The 23,580-nt window shown below is 29.4% G+C and overlaps 2 protein-coding genes across 2 annotated transcripts in view; both read right to left on the reverse strand.

Annotated features, from left to right (window-relative positions):
* LOC109595608 (nucleolar protein 4) overlaps positions 1-6,166 on the reverse strand; it is a 207,733-nt gene extending 201,567 nt beyond the window's left edge. Inside the window, exon 1 of the mRNA XM_049970809.1 lies at positions 5,692-6,166. Within this exon, the coding sequence (XP_049826766.1) occupies positions 5,692-6,153 (462 nt within the window). The 5' untranslated portion in view covers positions 6,154-6,166. The remainder of the gene's footprint in view (positions 1-5,691) is intronic.
* Positions 6,167-19,990: 13,824 nt separating this feature from the next.
* LOC109595594 (intraflagellar transport protein 52 homolog) lies at positions 19,991-23,073 on the reverse strand. The gene is made up of 7 exons (XM_020010985.2): positions 22,947-23,073; positions 22,657-22,871; positions 21,308-21,538; positions 21,098-21,249; positions 20,900-21,044; positions 20,394-20,497; positions 19,991-20,323 (listed from the first exon to the last, which is right to left on the reverse strand). Exons 1-7 carry the CDS (start codon positions 23,054-23,056, stop codon positions 20,042-20,044), a joined length of 1,239 nt encoding a protein of 412 aa, XP_019866544.1. The 5' UTR covers positions 23,057-23,073; the 3' UTR covers positions 19,991-20,041.
* Positions 23,074-23,580: the final 507 nt, after the last annotated feature.

The following is a 23,580-nucleotide window of genomic DNA, read 5'->3' on the forward strand; positions in this document are numbered from 1 at the left end:
AATAATTAAAATTTATTATTGATTCTATTGACCGAGGTTCCTATTTATTACAGTTACCAGAAATATTTTTCTTGTGTGGATATTTATGTTGGTACTAGTCATTATAAAACAATTTTTTTTCAAAAATAGAAACTTTTAATATACATAATGTATAGTAAATCTTCGATATTTTGTTTTTTTAATATCATAATATTAACCGCTAATGACAAATATGGTGAAAACTTTATCAGATTTGTAATAATGTATATAAAAATTGAATCTAATTGTTCTAATTTATTATAGATTCTATTAATCAAGATTCCAGTTATCAGAAATATTTTAATCGTATAGATATTTATGTTGGTACTTAGTGTTATGTATTTAGATACGTAATTTTAACGTTTCTATTCATTATAAAACTAATACCTTTTTTCTAAAAACGGAAAAATTTAATATATATAGTAAATCTCCGATATTTTGATTTTTTAGTATCATGATATTAATAGCTAATGATAAAAGTGGTGACTTTATCAGATTTGTAATAAGATAAATTGAATCAATTGTCTTTTTCAATGAAATAATAATAAAATCTAATAATAATTATGTTGATCAAGTTTCCATTTCAGTTATCAGACACCTTTTGTCGTGTAAATTGTCTTATATTGTCTAAACTAATTTGAATATTTTAAAATAAATAAAAAAAATAAATTAATAAAATTAAAAAATATATATTTTTTTTTAACCGATACAAACGAGGGAGGAAAATATCTGTTAATTAAATTAACAAAAATAAAATTCAAGTTTTTCGATGGGATATTTATTATTATATTTATTCAAATATAAATTATATGATAATATAATAAATAACATAACTTACGCCATACATACAAATAAACGAACTAATAATTTTTTTTAATTATTTGTCCCGAAAATAAATAAAACGATTCAAAAAAATATTGGCAGAATGAAGGGACAAAAAAAAAGAGGGGTGATTGCGGCGGAAAGTTTGCCGGCGCGGCGGGGGGGTGGTGTGTGTGGGGTGGTTGACAAATGCATTTTCGGCGCGGCGCAATTCCAGCCCTGTGCTCGCGCGTGTGAATTTCTAATTTCCCTTCGAATACGGGGCCCGCCTGAAGTGGTATTTAGGCTGGAGCGCAAAAGTCCAAGTGGAACGAGAGGCGAACGGTGCGAGAGCGGTAAATAGAGGCGGGCGGTGGGCGGCGGGGGGTGTTCGGTGAGGCTTGTGTGACGGCGGGCGCAGAGCGAGAGACGGAGAGAGCGTTTTGGGGCGAGCCGCGGAGCATAAAAGCGTGTGTGTTCGGCGTCGTCGGGGGACGAGCGAAGGGGGACCGAATGCCCGACCGGGTCGGGATCCGTCCGCTGAACAGTCACGGCACGGAGCGATACACGGACCGCCGGCGATAAGTGGTCCCGGATCACGTACTCTTGCCGCCGTCAAAGCCATGTTGCGAGGACGCCGCGCGGCAGGGACGGACCGAGGGCCCCGAAATGACCCGCACTTTAATTTTAACGAAAAAAGGCATATCCGATACGAAACGAAAACAGATTTACAATAATTGACATAATTTTAGAAACTATAAAACTAATTAAATTAAATTTATTTAATACATTTCAAGTACTAATTTAATTGTAAAATTTTTATATAACATTAATATTAAAAAAAGAATTATACACTTAATATAATTCGAGAGAATTTCAAAATTTGTTTCCTGAAATGGATATAACAAATTATGGCAAATAATAACATGTTTTTATAAATCATCATTAATTTGGCATAAATAAAATTGTCTCTGATGAATTTTGATTCATTATCTTTATCCAATTTTGAATATACAAGTAGACTGGTTTGCTGTTACCGAATATTTTCTAAACTTCTAGAAAAATGAATCTATTATCATTTAAAATAATTTAAAAGACAATTTTATATAGCATAAGATTTTTAAAACTTACTAAGCATCCAGAATAGAATATAAGAATCAAAATTATTTTTCAACATTCTTCATCGATATTAAAAATAAATATTTATATACAAATTTATAAAATAAAATTTTGTTATTTTAAAATAATTATGAAGCTTCTAATGTAATAAAAAATAGAAAAATCATTTTTTCATTATATTTGAATATTTTGAAGTAAGAATGTAATTTATAAATATTTAACTACAATTTATTCCTATTGAAATGTTCTGTTATACGTTCAAATTTCTTTTGCAAATTATATAAAGAATATTACCTTTACTATTTAAGTTAGGTTAAGAAATCTGAAATTATTTAAAGAAATATGTTTATATTATTTTGTGTACTTTATGAGAATGAAATTGAAAAGATCATATTAATTATATATTAATATTATTAATATTATTAATGATATAACAAATTATGGCAAATAGTAACATGTTTTTATAAATCATCATTAATTTGGCATAAATAAAATTGTCTCTGATGAATTCAAAATTTGATTCCTTATTTTTTCGAATTTTGAATATACAAGTAGATTGGTTTGCTGTTACCGAATATTTTCTAAAATTCTAGAAAAAATTTAAAATAATTTCTTGCTATTTCATATAGCATAAAATTTTTAAAAATTATTAAGCACCCAGAATAGAATATAAGAATCAAAACTATTTTTCAACTTCAATATATTATTTAATTCTTCGATATTAAAAATAATTATTTATATTCCAATTTATTAAATAAAATTTTGTTATTTTAAAAGAATTATGAAGCCTCTAATTTAATAAAAAATAGAAAAATCATTTTTTCATTATATTATTTTGAAGTAAGAATGTAATTTATAAATATTGAACTGCAATTTATTCCTATTGAAATGTTCTATTATACTTTCAAATTTCTTTTGCAAATTATATAAAGTATATTACTTTTTTTATTTAAGTTAGATTAGGAAAACTGAAATTATTTAAAGAAATATGTTTATATTATTTTGTGTACTTCATGAGAATGAAATTGAAAAGATCATATTAATTATATATTAATTATTTTTTGTGTAGCTTGTTTTAAAAACAAATTGAAAATATCTCAAAATTTAATAATTAAATTATTTTTTGTACATCAGTTAACATGTACAATTAATTTTAATTAGTGTATTATTTAATCGTAGGACGAAAAAAATATTAAAAAAAATTAATTAATAAATTAATAAAAAATATATTTATGATAATTAGAACTAAAAAAAGATCAAAAAATATTAAATTATTTCATAAAATCGTTTTAACCGATTATTAGTAAAAATAATTAAAAAAAGCTCTTTTTCTCACGGTACAAGTGCTAGTCTGGCAAACACTTGTAAAAACTAAATTTGTCGATTTCATTAACCAAACGACTCACTTAGACTGATATTTTTTATCGTGTATTTAATTTGTTCCTTTCAGTTTTAATCTTAAACGATATAAACAGGACACGTCGAGAAAGCTCCAAAAGCCACGTTTTTTCCTACGTGATTCACAAACATTATCGTAATTTGCATGAAATATTTATAAATTATATATACACATAAACCTTACTCGTGAATTACTCTATGTATTAGTGAAAACCGTTTCAACAGTCTGACAGTAGCTATCCAGATTAGCATATGCAGGCAGGACGAGAGAAGAACACTGTGGGGAACTTTAATTTGTAATATGTAGTGATAATAATTTGATCATATAAGAACTAGTTTAAAATAAATTTTTCATAGTTCGAACAATTTATAATAACAAATAAAACTAGGTATTATAATTTTTAATTGAATATAAACTTTACACTATGAAATAAGTTTGTTAGTCTATAAAATACGGATGAGGACTTAAATCATTTTATTGCCATTTGATTTTGATTAATAATTTATAAATGACAATATCTAAATTAATATATAAATAGTACAACCAACGTTAAACAAGCAAATGTGGAAATATATATATTTAAAATATAATAAAAATGCTATAGCTTCAATAACTGAAGAGCTAATTGAAATTATAATTCCAACAAGAATGTGCTTTTGGACAATAACCAGGGGGCAGTGGTAAAGTAGGTTTTGTTTTTAAAGAATTTTTAGATAGATGTCCAACTGGTAATGTACTTTATCATCATTGGCACTGAGGCCCATTCCTCTTTGATAGCTTCTAGCCCTTCTCCTATTGAAACTAATTTTTTTTTGTTTAATTTGTATATCCCCTTTTGCTTCAGAAATGTACGCATACAAGGTGGTGCAACCACATCTGAAAACCCTTTATATTATTAATTAACTAAACAATAACCAAATAAGTAAAATTAATTCATTAAGACTTGTTCAAAGGTATGCGACGAGACACACGTGTTAGTCACCGTTTGTCAAAATCAACGACGAATCCAATTCATTTCACCACGAATTTAATTTCATTGAAACCACCAAAAAAAATACGACCTATCACCACCACCACGAGCACCACCCAAAAACTCGTAACGAAAAAAAAAACGTAAACACAAACACAGGATGAAAGGCACCGCATCGACTCGTCGATAAAAAAAAAACAAAAAAACGAAATGACTTTTTACCTGACCGTGCACCGTTCTTCCGCTCTGGGCGTATGTTAATGTCCGTGTTTCGGTTCGACATGAGGCCTGCCACCCTTTAACAGGTGTTACTTGGTTATGTGTGCGGACAAGAAGCCGCTCGAGAGAGAGAGGACTCAGGTAAGTATTTTATTTAATGGGCCGCTCGCGCGTTAAATTGTCGTAATGGTCTAATTATTGAGGGGTAAGACTTTTGAAAAATGTGGGTGGCAGAAAACATGCTATTGTTAATAATTTCCACGTGTAAATGCGATTAATAAATGTGACAATGAAGAAATTAGTTTGTTTTTTGAGATGTAAACGGTAACGTTTTAAATTAGTAATTTCTTCATCGTACGTCATTTGGAACACGCATAGTATCGGGTCATATTTTTTGTCTACAAAAATGACAAATTTGGAGGAGGAAGTGTCTAAGTTGAGTAACGGGACGTGATGTGTTTTGAACCTCCTTCCTTCTTTTGGTGAAAATTGGTGGTACCATCCTCTTCCTTCTACTAAGATGTATTCTATAATTTTATTTAATACGTTCAGATTTCAGGTATTTGGTGACATTTTGCCAGATCCCTCCCACCCCATTTTGAGCATTCATAATGATAAAATTTATTTATTTATGAGTTATATTAATACTTTGCAAGGTATCTGTGGTATTTATTAATTTACTTATTCATATTTAATAAAGGGCGTTTAATTAAAATAATTAAACATTTAGAAGTGGTAATCTCAGGAAGGTTTATTAATTTTCACTTCTTCAAACATAAATCGTACAATATGTGATTTATATATTTCATATATTTGATATGAAAAACTACGAAATATTTCATATTAAAAGTTGTTTGTAAAATTGCTATCAGCTAAAGACAAACTATTAAAGAATTTGAAGTCAAAGAATGTTGAACCATGTAGACAGGAACTGCTGATGTCTTATTAAAAATTGGTGTTTACTTCGAAGTAAACAGAAGAAAAAGAAGTTCGTGACTGTACCAATTAAAACTATTTACAATCACGGAGTTGATCGACTCATAACCAACAAAACAATCCACCATCAAGTACAGTACGCATGCGTTCCACCGCCTCAAACTAGAAACTTTGGTGATACCAGCCAGATTGACAAAAGTAAACAAAGATAAGTAAAAATAGTATGAACCTTGAAGGGTGCATTTGGTACATAAAGCGGTGGATCCTTCGCCGATCCTGACAACTTCTCGTTGGCCACCGGAATCCCATCATCCATGTCGCAAACGCTGTACCTGCCCACTATTGCGTCGGCGGGTTTGGCTTCATAGCCCACAGGCTGTCCCACACAAAAACCCTTCGCCTTCACCCAAAACCGAAATTTACTATTGTCAGCACTGACCACCTCGTCACCCCTAAGCGTGCGTAAAATCCTCGCGTACTTCTTCAATGTGATCGTCTTAGTTTTAGCCAGATCGCCGTACGTTTGGATCACCCACGGCTGGTACGTAGCCAGCATGTCGTCCTTATTGTCCATCGTCATCCGTTGACGCTTCACGTTGTTGTTTTGCTCAGCTTTGGACAGCTTCGGTCCAGTCTTACGTTTCGGCGCCTTCTTCATCGGCTTTGGCGTGACGTGATGTTCGCGGTCCATCCTGGCACGTAAACCTTTGTCGGCCATCAACGAGGAAGACATATCACTGCCGAACTATCATCACCAACCAACGTAACAACCTGTTGAATGACACCTCCAAAAACCAAATAAGCCGCTCGTACGTCCGTCAGGCCGTGTCGGCGGTACGGATCACCAAGTTGTGCGTGCCGCAAAACGGTGCGACGTAAACACCGCCGAAAACGGAACGAAGAAAAAAGGGTCGCGCGCGGCCCGACGCTCCGCGACAGAACGTGTGCGTTGGGGAGCGTAGAGCGGCACCGAACGAGGACGGCGGCTCGGCGTAAGAGAGAGAGAGAGTGAGAGAGGCACACGGATGGGGTTGTCGACTGTGTGGCGGGCTGTCCCGTACTAAGGATCGTCGGCGACGGGACACCGTGGATGCCCGTATCCCCTCTTCGGCTGTCGCGTTTTCGCACACACACAAAACTGGCCCATGCGAGGATTGAAGTGGGCGCCGATAAGCGTTTGCGGTCTCGCGCGCTGTCGCTCCCTGACTAATTGCGTCCCGTGCACGGGCCCCGCGGTCCGCGGACCGATGGCCCCCCGATGTACACACACACACACACGCTGAAGAGACGGCGTTCCGTCGGCGGGTAGCCCGCGGTCGTGTCTCCTCAGGCGTGTGCGATTTTTCCCGTTTCGGGTGGCCGTTTTTATCGCGGCCGCGGACGCATTAAGATATCGCGGCCGGCACGGTAGACGGTGGACTGCTAACGCTGAGGAACGGCACCGCGTCCACAATCGGCCAGACTTGCCAGCTGATACGGTCGGCGCCAATGTCTTTTCGCACTTGATTTTATAACAAACAATAATTGATGTGCGGACCTATCGATATTGTTGGCAGGACGTTTAATAACCAGTGTTATGCTAAATATCACATAATTCTGTGTCATCATTTTCTGCAACGTGCAAGGGACTGATAAAAATATTTAAACACCAAAGTTTTTATTTCTCGATTAAACCAAACTTTGGTGTTGTTTATATTTATATTTTGACAAAACAAACAGATTGATGGTCATTAAAAATTTTAACCCTTGTTTAACGATTATTTTAACTAATATTTTAAATGTTATTAAAACTTATTAAGATTATTTATATATTACTTTTGTTAACTTCAAAATCATTTTCGAGTTAACAAAATATTTTAATTATACGTCCATTTTATTAATCGATAGAATAATTCAATAATTAAATATTTTCTGCTAATTACAAATAAATAAACAGAAATATAATTACTTAAATATATTTTTAAGCATCTTTAATATTTTATAAAAATTAATATTGATAAAACAGAAAAACTTAATTAATATTTATTTTTGACTAGAATTTATTATTATTATTATTATTATTATTTCTAAATTCAAGTCAATAGGTGAGGAAATTAATACACAGTAATATTAATTAAATGTATAATAACACTATTTTTTTATATAAATCTATTTAAACATTGAAAATAAATAATAATAAATATAAATATCACACCAACAGTATGAAAAAATAACTGATTAATATATTTTGTCTATAATTTATTAGTTTATAAGCTACATAATTTTGTAATTTTAAAATATTCCAATTAAACGTCTATTTTTATTAATTAAGTGTAACATATATTACAGAAATTTACTTAACAATATATTTTTAAATTTTAAAGATTCTTAAATCTAAAATAATAAACATATAATAATATTAATAATAATAACAATTCAAGAAACAATTAATTAATATATTTTTATGTACAATTTGTTAATTTTATTATATTTTTTTATTTTTATATCTACCTTTAGTAAGTAATTTATGGTAATTTAATCGAAAGTGAAATTGAACCACATTAATTTTTGTATAAATTTAAAAATTATACGTAAGTTAATAATAATAAAATATTATTATTAAATTATTATATTTTTAAATATAATTTACTGATTTTTATAAACTTGTGAAAATGACTACTATTTTTTGTATTATTAAAATATTTCTATTAAACACCCATCAATTCAGGAAACAATGATTAATACATTTTTATGTAGAAATTATTAATTTTAATATCTTTTGTATTTATTTATTTATTGTTAGATCTACCTTTAGCAAGTAATTTATTATAATATAAATTATAATAAATCTGTTTAAAAAATTGATGAATTGAATTGATTTTTATAAACTTATGCAAATGAATACAATTTTTTGGATTATTAAAATATTTCTATTAAATACCCATCTTTATAAATTAAATTTATATTACTGTACTTACTTAACAAAATATTTTTATATTAAGTTTTAAAGTTACAAAATAATAAACATACATATAAATTCATAAATACGTAATATAATAATATTAATAATAATTATTAATAATATAATTTATTAATTTTAATATCTTTTTATGTTTTTTTTTTTATTTTTTTTAGATCTTAATAAGTAATTTATTGTAATTTAAATTAAATTAATTAATTGGAGTCAAAAACATAGAAAACTACGTTTTTGTATAAATCTATTTAAGATAAAATGATAATAATAAAATCGCACAACTAATTAATATATTTTTATATACAATGTATTAATTTTTATAAACTTCAAATGATTACAAATTTTTGGGTTATAAAATTATTTCTATAAAACATCCATCTATATTCCTAAAAAGTAAGATATTGTATAATAATTAATAATAACAGAATTTGAATTATAATTCGAAAACGGTTAATTAATATATATTTGTGTATATTTATTAATTTAATTTTATTATTTTTTTATTTTTTTTTTTTTTCGTTTTATCTTTAATCACTTTAATTTGAATTAAACAAATTCATTGAGGGCTGCTAAAAGTTGGAGGTAATGTGTACACAATAATTAATTAAATCAATTTATTTAAAGTATTAGAAGATATGTTAAACGTTGACAATAAAAAATTGTTTATTTATTTATTTTTATTTTTGCGTCTTTATTAGATAATTTATTGTGGGAAATTTGTTAAGATCGATCAATAGATGAATTTTTTATATTACAAAATACAAAATATTTTTTGTGTGGTATTAAAAAATAAATAAAACACTATCCTATTTTATTCTTAAGTCACAGAATTTTTAATTTTAAAATAAAAAAGTAAATTAAATTTAGTAAATTTAGTAAAAATACTTTTCAAAAATAACTTTTTATAGATATTTGATGAGCAATATATTTTAAAACATTCTGTTGTTTATGTATTATATAATAACTTGATTGTTTTCTCATTTTATACGTAATACCATAATATTAAATTAGACATTTTGAAACAAGGGACAGTTTTTTACCTTTTCTTTTTTTCCCACAAATAGGTAACAGATATTTTTTATCTGTTCGATAATTTATCTCCGGGCTCTCCGGGACTTTTTATACTGGTCCAGAATGTCCGGTGGTGAACTTTAACCCCTCACGAGAAACCCTTTTTATCTCGGCGAGAGCAGTCCCCGCTTATTTATCAACCTGTTTCCATAACGTTGATTAAACTTCAATGTCACACATAGAAAACTGGTCATTCGAGATCTACCAATGAATATTTCAATAATCCCATTATATTATTGATTTATTTTCGAATAAGACAAGAAAATCTAAAAAATTTCAATCATTCTTTTACAACTCATTCAATGTATTCATCGCATGAATAATTATGTATCTTTATTATGATACATCAAGAAAAAATTAAACAGATTACAATACTATCGCATACCCGATATTACACCTCATCAACTTTAAGGTACCAAATAGTTAATAACTCTTCATTAACTTCTTTGGTAAGGTTTACTCAAAAAAGCATCCTGTGTGTGCAACTGTGTAACTTCAGTTGCTAAAAGTAGTTTAAATGTAAAGTAATGGATCTAGTTACCTATATAGAAAAGATTCGACATTTAGAATCATAAAATCGATAATTGTGAACCGAATACGGCGAGTTTATAATCGATTGTCATAAATTCACAATTAGCGAAGTGGCTTCGGATTCTGTTGTCAATATTCGAGCAGCATTAAATCCCCCAACCTCCAAGTTGAAGCCTCCAACTGGATAGAACCCCGTAATCTCCTTGCCCCGAACTCCACGCTAAAACGCTCCATCATCCGAACGAAGCAGTCCGAATATGATTTAATAACGTCGCATCGTCAATTTTTGTGGGCTCGTAGATAAAAAATTAATTCGTTAATTCGTCAGTTGCATTCGGACAGCTGCGTTCAGTTAAATTATGCAGGACCGGTCATGATAGCGCTTGCATTTGCATATACGAAATTCCCGGGATTGAAACAGGTTGAAGTCCAGGGGGACGGACGGTCCGTGGTGCTCGGATGGGTGAAGGGTTGGGATGGTTGTGGGTCAAAGGTCCGCGCTGGACCACAGAATCGCTCTGGGAAGCCGGGCCCCGTTACACTATGAGAATTTTTAATTTCGTACGGGCGACACAAAGCAAATGAAAAATTTCTTAGGACCCGCATCGTGTCACGGATCGGGAGTGATTGGAACTCGTTCGGATTTCGCGGACGATTACCTTGCCTCCCTTTAATCTGACTCTGACGAATAATTTGATAAAATGTTCAAAATGCGTTTCAATCGTTGCTAATAAAGATTGTTTGTGGTATTCTGTTTCTGTACGTGCCAAAATATGTTAATATACTGATATTGATGGTACTGATAGACAAATGCATAGATGGATACATAAACAAATGTGTGCATTTCCAATTTTTTTGGTAAATACCGATAATGTATTCGGATTAATACCAAAAATTTTATTTACTTAGTATATTGGCGTCACTGGTTAATATTAGTGTTAGCAGTGAGGTAAATGTCTGATAGGTGGGTAGATAAAAAACTGTAAATACCCGATATTTACTCAAACTGATTTTATACACCCAAGAAATAAGTATAATCGGTATTATCCTAAAGCGAATAAATATCATTCAAGTTCATAGCTTTTTTCTGAGATTCCCTCCTTTTCTTCTCATATTGATCTAAGTTTAACTTACAATAAATATTAAATTTTAAAAAGATTAACAGAGAAATAATATAAAAATAAATGGGTGTTTTAAATATTTTGATATTATATTCAGATTTCATTGTTCATTAAATAAATTATATTATCTAAATACAACTGACTCTTTGAAATATCTTATATATTTTATATTTTTATATATTATATATATTTTTTAATTATTGATAATATACATAATTAAGTATTTGAATAACATAAGTAACCAAAGTATTATTTACTGGGTATATAGACTTCACTGATTCATATCAGTGCAGATGGGTATATACATATACCCAAAAAAATGAAAGTAATGGATATTATCATAAAGCGGATAAATACAATAAAACGTTTTCTTCTAACTGAAATTCTGTATCTAACTAAACTAAACAGTTTTTTCTATTTAGAGATTTATTAAGAAGTAAATAAATAAATAAACTATTTTTTTAAAATATATACAGGATGATTCACCTAAGAAACTTATGAAGAACGGAAAAGGTATTGATTTGAAATTTTCATAGCAATTATAAGTCGACTTGAACTACTTTTTTAATTTATTTTGAACAAAATTTCAATTTCGGTTTTACTAGAAGTAACTTTAACTGTTTTTTTAATATTTAAATTTCTTAAGTTATTAATTTTTCTTTTTTCAAAAATTTTGACAAATTAATGCTCTAAACAAAATATCTCTTAAGCTTAAGTCGACTTGAACTACTTTTTTTGATTCATTTTGAACAAAATTATATTTTATATATTTTAATTGTAAATAACTGTATTTTTAATATTCAATTAAATTATAATAAAATATACATGGTGTTCATTGAAAATAACAAAATTATTGGTATTCCAAGATGAACAAAATTAAACGTATAATATAATAATAAGGAACATCCTGTATAAATATGGGAGTAATAATAATTGTTCCTTATAGGATGGTCTTTAATTATCATATACGCCAAAAATTAACTTTCCAACCTCAAAACTGAAGACTTTCCAGATATTTAATTACACCATCGATCTGTCAAAAAGTAAAAAAAAACTGATTTTAGATTTAGGACATGATACAACCATTTTATTCGGTATTACATATAGAATTTAAAAATGTAAAAATTCAGGGTTTTCCAGTAAAAATAATAGTTGTCATTTCTGGTCAAAGCAGAAATGAAATTTTATTTAAAATAAATTAGAAACGTAGTTCAAGTCAAGTTGAATAAGTTAGGTAAATCACCCTGCATATTTTTTATAGTAAAATATTATTTGTAATGTAATAATAAATAATATATATTCACTTATGATGATTATGTTATACTACATTAAAATAAAATCTTCCCAATTTTTTGGTAAATACCTAGAAAATATTTGGATAAATCACCAAAATTTTATTTACCAGCTATATTGCCGTCACCAGTTAATATACATGATGGTAATTCAGTATTTATTAGAGTGTCGTGTGATAATTTTTAAGTGAACCGAAAAGCATTTTCTCCGTGAATTATTTAAACGAACGGACACAGACAGACACCACCCCCTTATGTCCTTTACACTTGCAGCGCCCCCTTCCATTTGCATTTCTGTTTTCGTCCTAAAACCGGTTATGATCGTAAACAGCAGACGTCTGTCTTGGGCGACGGTTTTAACCCCCGAGAAAACTGGAAACGAGTTTTCACTGGCGGAAGGCGAATTCATGGGATTATGTTCTCAGCCACTTATTCGTTAGTACATACGTATATCCCATTAGAGCGGGAAGTATAATCAACTGAACACGTTCCACTTTTATTGAATATTTATGGTGCTGTCGATTAATAGCCCAAAACTCGAAACAAAAAACGAAGTTCCGTTTGATATAGTTCTCGACAACGAATCGGCGTTGTTCTTTTGTGTGGGACGGAAAGGAGGATTCAGTGGCCGGTATCCAAGAGCGACGATTAGAGACGTTGGGGCCGGAAAGGACTAGTTTCGGTAAATTAATGTTGGCTGTTGCGGAGTCCGGTCATCCGGTCATTGATTATGTGGTGCGCGCCGATCGTCAGGCAAGAGCCAAACTGAACAATGCCGCAAGAAATCAATTTGTATCATGCATATTCCATTTCCTAGCGCCCAAACTTTCGGTGCGTCTTATTGTTCTAAATTAAATAAATCGCGGGTGATATTTTTTTTATTAAAAAAAAGTACAAGCCAAACGTAGAGAGCAATGTGTGTGTGTTAATGATGATTTAAAAAACGTGTTCTGTCATGCCGTAGTTAATTAGTTACTTGGCCATTTTTGTGTCCTCGTTACTGGCTAATGGAAACATCGGTGTTATTAGTATCCTCTGTGCCTCGTTAGACTACAAATGAATGCAACTGTCGTTAAAATTTACGTGCATGAAAATTTTAATTATTCAAGAGATCGTATTGCACCACCACCAAATAGTTTTAACTTTGGATTGTTCAGCTCGAAAATCATTAAATAATAATCGGCCACTGTCCCGAACCGTCAGAAAGTTATCGCAGGAACAAGCTGAAACGTTTAAATTAATAAATATGCACGTCAATCAGTTGGGACATAAATTAATGGAGAGACTTTCCGCACTTTTAGTGGTATTAATCGGATCGTGGGCGACGATTCATTTATTTTCTATTCAGCCCGTATTAATTTTGTAATGGTATATTTGAAGGGATTTCTAATGTTCGGGGGTGTTAATCACGTCGGCCCCCATCAATTGCACAGATGTTACTCGTGTGCAGGACCGCAATGAGTTGCTTTCCGTCATACTTTTATAAATATTTTCCCGGCCGCAAAAAGTATCCGTTTAAAATTTAAAATACTCTTACAATTTGCGTATATAACAATAACAACCAGAATTTATTTTAACATGTATGTAGATTAGGGTGGGATAAAAAAATCGACTATTTTTTTAACTTCCGACACTGAAAATACCGACTTTAAAAAATACTGTCCAAAGATATTACAAAATGCAAAACATATATCTTTGTATTGGGCATTTTACAATATTTACTGATCCACGAGTTATGAAATTTATAAGTAAAAAAGAAATGTTTGTTAAATTCTTCAAACTGTGACTAAACGACATCCTATAAAAAATTACAATAGAAATTTTTTGTACGAATTTTTTTTATGGATTTTGCCATATGGGACAGAAGAAAAAATGAAAAACTGAGTTGAGGAAGATATTCCTATTAAAATTAAGAGTTCATCTTTGGAGAACATTTTTTAAAAGCACCTAGGTACCAATTTTTTAGTGTCCCAAGTTAAAACAAATATATTCGATTTTTTTGGCCCACCCTAATGCAGATACCATAGAAATAGTTCATATTTTTTATTCTTTCTTTTTGTTTTTATGTTTTGAATATTTGTTGTTTAAATGAATAGCAATTGTTGCCTGATAATGTGCTTACCATAAAACTTTTAAAACAATAAGCACTTTGTTTTAATATTCCTGCGTTATATTTAACTAATTACATACATATCTATCTGATTACTATAACAGATTTAAATACTTTAATATTATTTATTTTATTTATAAAATATATAAAATTATATATAAAATTTATATTTCTAATTTATTTTGAATATTTTCAAATAAAATATAAGTTATATATTTTAACATAAAGCAGTCGTCATTATTAAAGCAACTTTTTAAAATGTTAAATGTTTTAGTCAAAACTCTTTTATTTACTGTAACTTGTTAAAATAATATTAATTTACTATTGTTTATCTATTCAGTATTTTAAAATTATAGTATATCTTATTCTATAAAATGGTGCATGCATATTTTTTTAACATACATAAATGTAGTAACATTAACATTGGGAAGGGATTTTTAATGATTAAATATGTGTTTGTATACACTTTGTATAATATTCTTTTTGATTTATAATTTTGGCCAATCTCCGAGTCCGGCTCGATCATTTTCCGATTATACGACAAGTTTCTTGAATTGCTGTTAATTAATTAATTTAAATTTGTAAAATGTTTATGTTGAATTAGCTTATAAACGTCATCCCTCATATTTACCATAGGATTGACGTCTAGAGAAATCCTCCCATCCACTATCTTCTCACAATTCTGGAACCAATTTCAACAAGTTCCATTTCCTCCAGGTTGGTTTTAATTTCAGTTGCAGAGTAGAAACAACCATAACAGAAAGAACAATAAACATTACAGGTACAGGCATCCAATTCAAATAGGTTAGGTCATGCAAATTTAGGTCAAGTATTAGTAAATATTACAAATAATATAATTTTGAGTATAAATTTTCAAATTTTCTCTAGATGAAGACACGACAATTTTTATATATTATATAAAAAATAGTTTTATTGAAATGTATTTGAAAAATTATTTTAAAATTGTTCGGTGTAATTTTTATAGTTAATATATTTGATTTTTTTTTATGTAATATAGATTTTTGTAAAAAAGTAGACAAAGCTCTCGGACATAGCAATATTTTATTTTAATATGTTAATAGTTGTATTTATCTAAATACACGTCTTCAAGTTACTATTTTAATTATATACAATCATAAATGTACATTTACATCTGATCGGTGTAACAGATACAAATACGTTTTTAAAATCATGTCAATACATAAATTTCTGATTTATTTTGTGTATTTACAAAGTAAACAAAACTGTGATATTTTTTTATTTAAGTTTAAATTTGGTTGATATTTGTCCATCTAATAAATAATTTTAATAAATACATGAAGATAATAAAATTTTCAAATAAATTATTGACGAAGACACTGTGATTGTTTAATAAATAATATTTAAATAGGGGAGATATCAGAAGAAATAAATTATAAAATATTTTTTTTAAAATATATTCAAATATTGGAATTAAAACATATTATTCCATAAATATTATTTGTTGTTAAAAAATACGTGTCTAAAGAAACGTTATGTAATTAAACAATTTAAAAATGTTATAATAATTTGTAAACAGTGATAAAAATAAAATGGATAAATTAATATTTTTATTTTAATATGCCAATAATTGTATTTAACTAAATTCATATTATTAATATGCTACTTTAATTATATATATTATATTATAATTACATGTTAAATCCGATGCACATCTGACTGGCATGACATACACATACTTTTTTAAAGTGTTTGAAATCATTATAATATAAATATATATATCTAATTTAATTTGTGCGCTTTTAACGCAAATATATATAATAAAAAATTTAAGTCTAAATTTAGTTTAAGCATGATCATACTTTTTAATGTAATTTAAATGAATGAATGTAATAAAATGTTGAGTGTAATTTATTATGTACATTATGCAGTAATTGTTTATCATATTGAAAAAAGTATATTTATTTGGAATTAAATATAAAACAGTTTTATTAAAATGTATTCGAATATTTGATTTAAAACTGTTTAAACAAATAGTTTTGTTAAAATTAGTTGAAATCTGTTTGTGTTTTTCTTTGTCAAATATACATTTGTCCAAAAAAATTGTTGGTCAATTAAACAATTTGGTAATGTTGCAGCAATAGATAAACAATGATAAAAATAAAGTGGACAAAGGCCCCATGAAATAATTCCCATCCCCATAGAGTCGCCGATAAATCACGTGGTGCGGTCTAATTTTCCAGATATCCTCCAATTTATCGCCCCTTAAACCGCGCCCAACCGCTTAATTATTATTTATTCCCCGTTCAAGTGGCTCGGACCCGAGTCGGGCCGCTTCCTCAATTATTACGTGTCCGCCGTCGAGTCATTAAACGCACATCCGCGGACTCGCCGTCTCGGTAATGATGATGACACGTAGGTAAATGACGGGAGGGCAATAATAACGCGATCGGTCGCCTCGGACCGGGTCCGGCAATCTCGTGCGCGGCGGCGTCGCAGGGCGAGGGGGGACAGGAACGAAACGGCACGTAATTAGCGGCGCGATTTGTGTGATCTCCGGGGATCTTACGGGTGACCGTGACGACAGGCGAAATGCGGTAGCGACCGCCGAGCCGCAGGGCCGGCCTCCGGATATTTTCACGTTTGTCTAACTTGTCTCGGTATGAAATTAACTTTTTCTCCTTTTAGGAAAGTCACAAATTAAATAAAAAAAGCTATCGTTTCACAAATGAATTAAAATTTATTTTCTTATTTTAATAAACCCCCAGGTACAGTGTCGGACAAAATTAGAGCGACTATCTTAAATATTAAATAAAATGTTTAAAAACTAAATTTAAAACATATATTTATGTCCGCTACTATATTTCCCTCATTTCATTTATGCTCTACACATTTTTCACGTTCAGTAGGAGATAAACATCTTTATTCAATTATTTCTAAAAAACAAAAAAAAAGTACGCGACAAAATTAAGGAGACTCGAGTGTTTTTCCGTTGCATTTATATCTTTTATACATGAATATTGTGTTTACATTAAGAACAACGCCTCGTGGTTAACATTTGTCAGGAAAAAAGTTATAAGCGAACAGTTTCTTGTATCAAAACAAGTGGCATCAAAAACAATTAAAATATTTCGACTTCATGGAAGTGTGGAGAATCGAAAACGAGGTGGGAGAAATTGAAAAACCTCCAGAGCATTAGATCGTCACATAAAAATGCTTATTACAAATAGTCCGAGGATGACCGCAACTCAGATTTTAAGAGATTCAAGAAATAACACAATTTGTACGAGGACAATTCAGCTGTTAGTGGAGGCAGGACTGCCAGGACATCCAGCAAAAAAAGTCTTTCAAAAAAGAATCAAGACTTCTTTTCGCTCATAGACATCGAAACTGGACAGCAAGGGATTAGAAAAAAGGATTTTTTCAGACGAACAAATTTTAATATATTTGGAAGTGACAGATTATTATAAATAGGAAAGGCCGCTAAAATTTATATTTCAGCATGACAATAATCTCAAACACTGCCAAATTTGTTAAAGAATGGTTTGTTCAACAAAAAATCAATGTCTTAAGGTGGGCCAAACTGCCGATTTTAATCCAACTGAAAACTAGTGGGAGATTGCGGATAAAAAGATTAGGACAAATCGCATCACATATAAAGCAAATTTGTTTGATCAAATCAAAAATGTTTGGAACGATATAGACGAGGGAATAATTTCCAATCTAATCTCGTCAGTGCAAAAATAAATGTTATAGCCAATAAGGGATACTGGACTAAATATTATAACACAAAATATAATATTAAATATTTTGTAAGATATTTCATAAAAACATTTGATTCAAATTTTGTCTATACACTTTTTTTACATTTTGTGTCACACATCTTAAAAACCACGGAGACAACATTATATTATTTTAATGAATAACTCATAAATAAATTGTAATTAATTAATAAATTATTTGATAAATATTTTTTAATTTTTGAATTGAGCTGAACCTAAATATAGCAACATTATTTTTTATATAGATTTTTAATAATTAAATCTGTGTTATTTAATTCAACATAACTTACAATGTTATATATTGTAATGTATCATCACTAAAAAACTGCTCGTATCCACTATTCTGTGATCTACGGAATGTCATCCTAAGCAACTCAAAATTAAATTTTGATATTTTTGGTAGCAATCAGGTTTTTCTTGCAGATTTGGAATCAAGGGAACCCTCATCCACTAACCAACTTCTCACAGTCCTTGAACTAATTTCTGCATGTCCCATTTCCTCTAGGTTAGCTTTAACTTTCTTTGACGATAAGACTGGATTGTTTTTTAATATTCGAATTATCCAGTTATCGATTTTCTTTCAAGTTTTTCGAACGAATTTTTTCGTATCTACCACTTGACCAGTTTCTCTAAATTGTTTAATAATGCGGTAAACGATTGACATCTCGTCTTATTTCTCTAGGTCTTGTTAACGCTGAATTATATTTTTTTTTTACAGTTTCGGTTCGACCAATTATTAAATAATTATAATAAGCAAAAGACCGCTAGTAAATAATGGATTTAAATTAACAGAGAGCAATGAAAGACCAAGAAATAAAAAATTGCTATAATTTTCTTCATTGAGAAAAAAAGTACACAATTTTTTAAAGAATAAAATTATTGTAGATTGATTAGTTGCATAGTGGACACAATAATAACAGAAAAAACAATAGATATTATAGGTACCTATAATTATGATCACTACTGTATATTTTTTAAATGTGATCTGTTTCAGCTAAATTGCATTGCATTTATTTTTAGATTCAATTTTTGTAGAAATTATTTTGATTTAAGTACAAAATAAATCATTGTAGAAAGAATGAAGTATTATTATTACAAACAAAATATATAAAACAAAATATTTTAAATAGACATAAATAGTAATATGGCCACCTCCCTCTATAAGATAATACTGGGATTATAGACTTTTGTTATTAGACAAAAAAGAAAAATTGAATACCTTGCCTTTATTGCCATTTTAGCACCAATAAGTCAAATGAAACTTATAAAGTCAAGAATGAGAATTATGTGTAAATTTTACTCCAAACTCGAACTTGGAAAAATAGGAATGTTTCGATAATTTGAATAAAATATTTTCAGAGCGAATTCTTCTTTCCGTTTAATGGATTTTATTACAGTCTGTGTAAAAAAGATATAAATTGTAAAAAATAGACGAAAAAAACTAATTCTAATACTAAGTTTATTGAGTTCAACCAAACTGAAATTATAGAATTTTATTTTGTATGTTACCACTATTATTTTAGAAATATGACAAGAAGAATATAATTAAAAATATGCCAAATGTTCTTAGGACAGGATATTAAACCTCCTAACTTAAAAATATTTTATAAATTTATTTTTATTGTTATACTCGATGAATATGTAACATTTTACAAAACGAAGGGATTCAGGGGAATGATACAAACTGGATATATTAAAATAAACTGTATTAAACCTTCTACAAAACTATACACCATACTCCTATTTAATGGTATCGATGCTTTTGAATTTGGCAATCTGAGAGCCGATTTCGAACAGAACGTCCTTGCATTCTTTAAAATCTTCGTCCACATTGACAATCTTCGCGCACTCCGTAATATAAAAAGACAAATCCTTCTCGGTATAATCATCTTTACCCTGCCCTTGTTGCAAGTACTTATTCGTGAACTGTGCGAGTTTCGAAAACACGGAACTAAAAGCATCGTCTAGATCAAACAGTTCCAATGGAGGAGGTGGTAGCTCTCTAAATGCTGGTGGAAACACCTATAAACATAAGAAATCCGCATAACAATCATTAAAAATAAAACGGGCGAAGAAAAAAAAAATGATTTACCGCAGCCTGTAGAGGTGGGAGAGGGGCCTCAAACTTGGGCGTGATAATCTTTAGGGGCTGGTGTTTCACCCTCAAATCGGTATAGAGTTTCAGGGCCTCGGGCACTGTAAAAGCAAAACAAACATTCAAGCATTACCGGCTTACGCGTTCACATTGCTGCCAGATAATCGACAGACGTATTACGCTTTTTGCACTTTGCTGCTAAATTGATCCGGATTTGTATTGACATAATATTTCTATACTATTTTATCGGTCAAAGTTTTCTTAAACCGTATTTGATGTCAAGATATAAATTGCCATAACTTCGTAAAAACGTTGTGGACCTCAAGTTATTAAATTCATTCATTATAAGAATTAATGTAAAATTTAGAAAATAGCAATTCTCAAGCATTACATATACAAAAATAATAACGAATATTAATATTAATCGGACGACTATTTAATAATAACTTAAAGACAACAAATTGTATTTTTTATTTAAAATTCATTGAAAATATTCAACTTACCATAATTAGTATTCATAGAGTACATTTTATGGTCAAACAGTTTGGTGTAATCAACTAACGTGGTGTTACTAATTGCGTCTGTGAGACAAATTTTAGGCTTTTCAGCAAGATGACCCGTCTCTGGTACTACATGATAATCTAAAATCTATCAAAAATTTGAGTTTTTATTACCACCTTATTCAATCGGATTTATCTTACGTCTATATCATCGTGATCCGAAGGGGCGAATTTAATACTTGTATCTCCAGTCAAAAAATCGAATATCAGTTCCCTGAATTTATCGTTACTTTCTTGGTCTATATATTTGTCAGCGAACATGTGTCCCGAACCAATTGCTGCCAATCTGCCACCTGAAAATAAGTTATAATAAAGACATCTAATAAAATAAAAGTGGCGAAAGTGTCTTACCTGCGCTTTCATCATAATATAATGCACCCAGAGGTCTGTCTACAGGAAATGTAGCTGATCCACTGGTAAATGCGACTACTGAGGGTTTACTCACACTTAAAGTGCAACCAAAGGGATAAACCAAGTCCAAATTGGTATTGTCTTTTAACAAAGTCGAATTGATATTGCTGTCACCCAGAAAACACTCCTTCGGATGGAAATACTTATAATAGTGAGTACGTATTAAAGAATCTACAAAATAAATTTGAAAAAAATCATGTGTCTTATTGTTTGTATTATGAAACACCTTTCAATTCAATTTCAAAAGTTTATTTTATAATTCTATTATTATTTATTATATATTGTATATAAATACATAATTTTAAGAGTTCATAATTAAAAGTATCATAAAATTAATTAAATAACACAAAATTATGCAGGGTGTTTTTTATTATTTAGAAGTTTATGGAGAATGAAAAAAAATATTGATGTGAAATTTTTAAAGCAATTAGAACTTGATCTAAACTACTATTCTAATATATTTTGAACAAAATTTAATTTCCGGTTTCGTCGGAAGTTACATCAACTTTGTTGTTTATAACGGAATATCCTGTATATTTTTAAATTTTTAAATTCTACTTTCAATTGCAAAAAATGGCTTATCCTATACCTAAACACAATAGTTTTTAGTTATTAATTTTTTTCCAAACATTTTAATATATTATCTAACTAACATATTAGTAAAATAACCAATTTCGAAATTACAATTTTGGGGTACACGTTAGCCAAGGATATATAAGCACCCATTATCAGTACTCTTAAATTCTTTACAGGGTGTTCGTTATTGACGTTTAATTTTGAACAATTTAAAAGATACCAACAATAATTTTATTTTTTCAATGGAACACTATGTATGTTTTATCATTATTAAATTGAATATTGAAAATTTTTTCGATTTTTATAAATATTTCATATATATAAAATTAATATTGACAGAGATTTAACCATAAATGTAAAAGTATCATCCATTTTTATAGTACTGTATACCAATCGAAAGTTTTTTTTAATATTCTATTTGCATCGAAAATAACAAAGTTATTGATGATTTAAAAAACCCAAAATTAAATATAAATAATGAACACTCTGTATATATTTTGGAGTACTAACAGTGATTCCTTAAAGGATGGTCTTTGGTTGACATGTAGACCAAATTTGTTCCGGCAAAACCAGAAATGAAATTTTGTTTAAAATAAATTAAAAATAATATAAAAATTTCAAATGAATACCTTTTCCGTTCTCCATAAACAGTATATGAATGAATCACCCTGTATATTATTATATATTTAATAAAAATCGGCGGTCCGACGTACCCATATTAGGAATTATTCCATATACTTCCAAAAATATATTTGTATTACTTGTATCATTCTCATGACTCTCGGACAACAAAACTAAAACTCTACCACCATTACTTATGTATGTTTTTAGAGCATTTAATTCATTTTCTTCAAAAGGTGTTTGGCTACCAGGAAGAATCAACAAAGAACAATTTTGTAAAATTTGCCATGATAACTCCTCTTTATTACTGAAACAGAAAATTATTATAATTAATGCATCTATTAAAAGATAAAGAAATATTTAATTAAAATTTTTAACTCACATCAAGACTCGCCAATAGATTTTTAGCTTTCTTTGGAAAATTTTGTAATTATCCTGCAACTTAAATATCTCTTGCTTAGAAGCGTTGAATATAATTGTTTTATTTTCCATAACATTCTCCTGTAATTGCCAATCAAACCATTGTCAAAATTAAATTATTTTATAAACTTACCTCAACCGGTGCCATTTCTGTTTGTAATGTGGCGCTAAGCAACCAACACATAGGCAACCAACTTAACATCTACTTTAAATGCGCCAATTTTAAAATTTAAATTATGTTTTACATTAGTGATTTTTAAATTAAATGAATACTGGCATATCACTCAAGATATTTGTTTAGAATTTTAATGATCATAGTTTTCTAACCAATATTCAGTTAAATATTGGAATATTATCTAACCTGCAAACATTTTATTTATATATAACGTATAACGAAAAAACTCTTTTAAATTAATACTCATTTCTTTTGCTCAGGAACTTTCAAAATATACTTCATGTATCTAAAACATATAATTTAAATAGTATTCAATGCAAAAAATCGAATATTTTAAATTTCAAATATATATACAATCACCATATATTTTGAATTTCTTAGATTAAATAGATTAAAAATACTTTTAATATGTTTTATTTTG

The sequence above is a fragment of the Aethina tumida genome, chromosome 1 (assembly GCF_024364675.1).
Source record: "Aethina tumida isolate Nest 87 chromosome 1, icAetTumi1.1, whole genome shotgun sequence".
In the NCBI taxonomy this organism is placed as follows: domain Eukaryota; kingdom Metazoa; phylum Arthropoda; class Insecta; order Coleoptera; family Nitidulidae; genus Aethina; species Aethina tumida.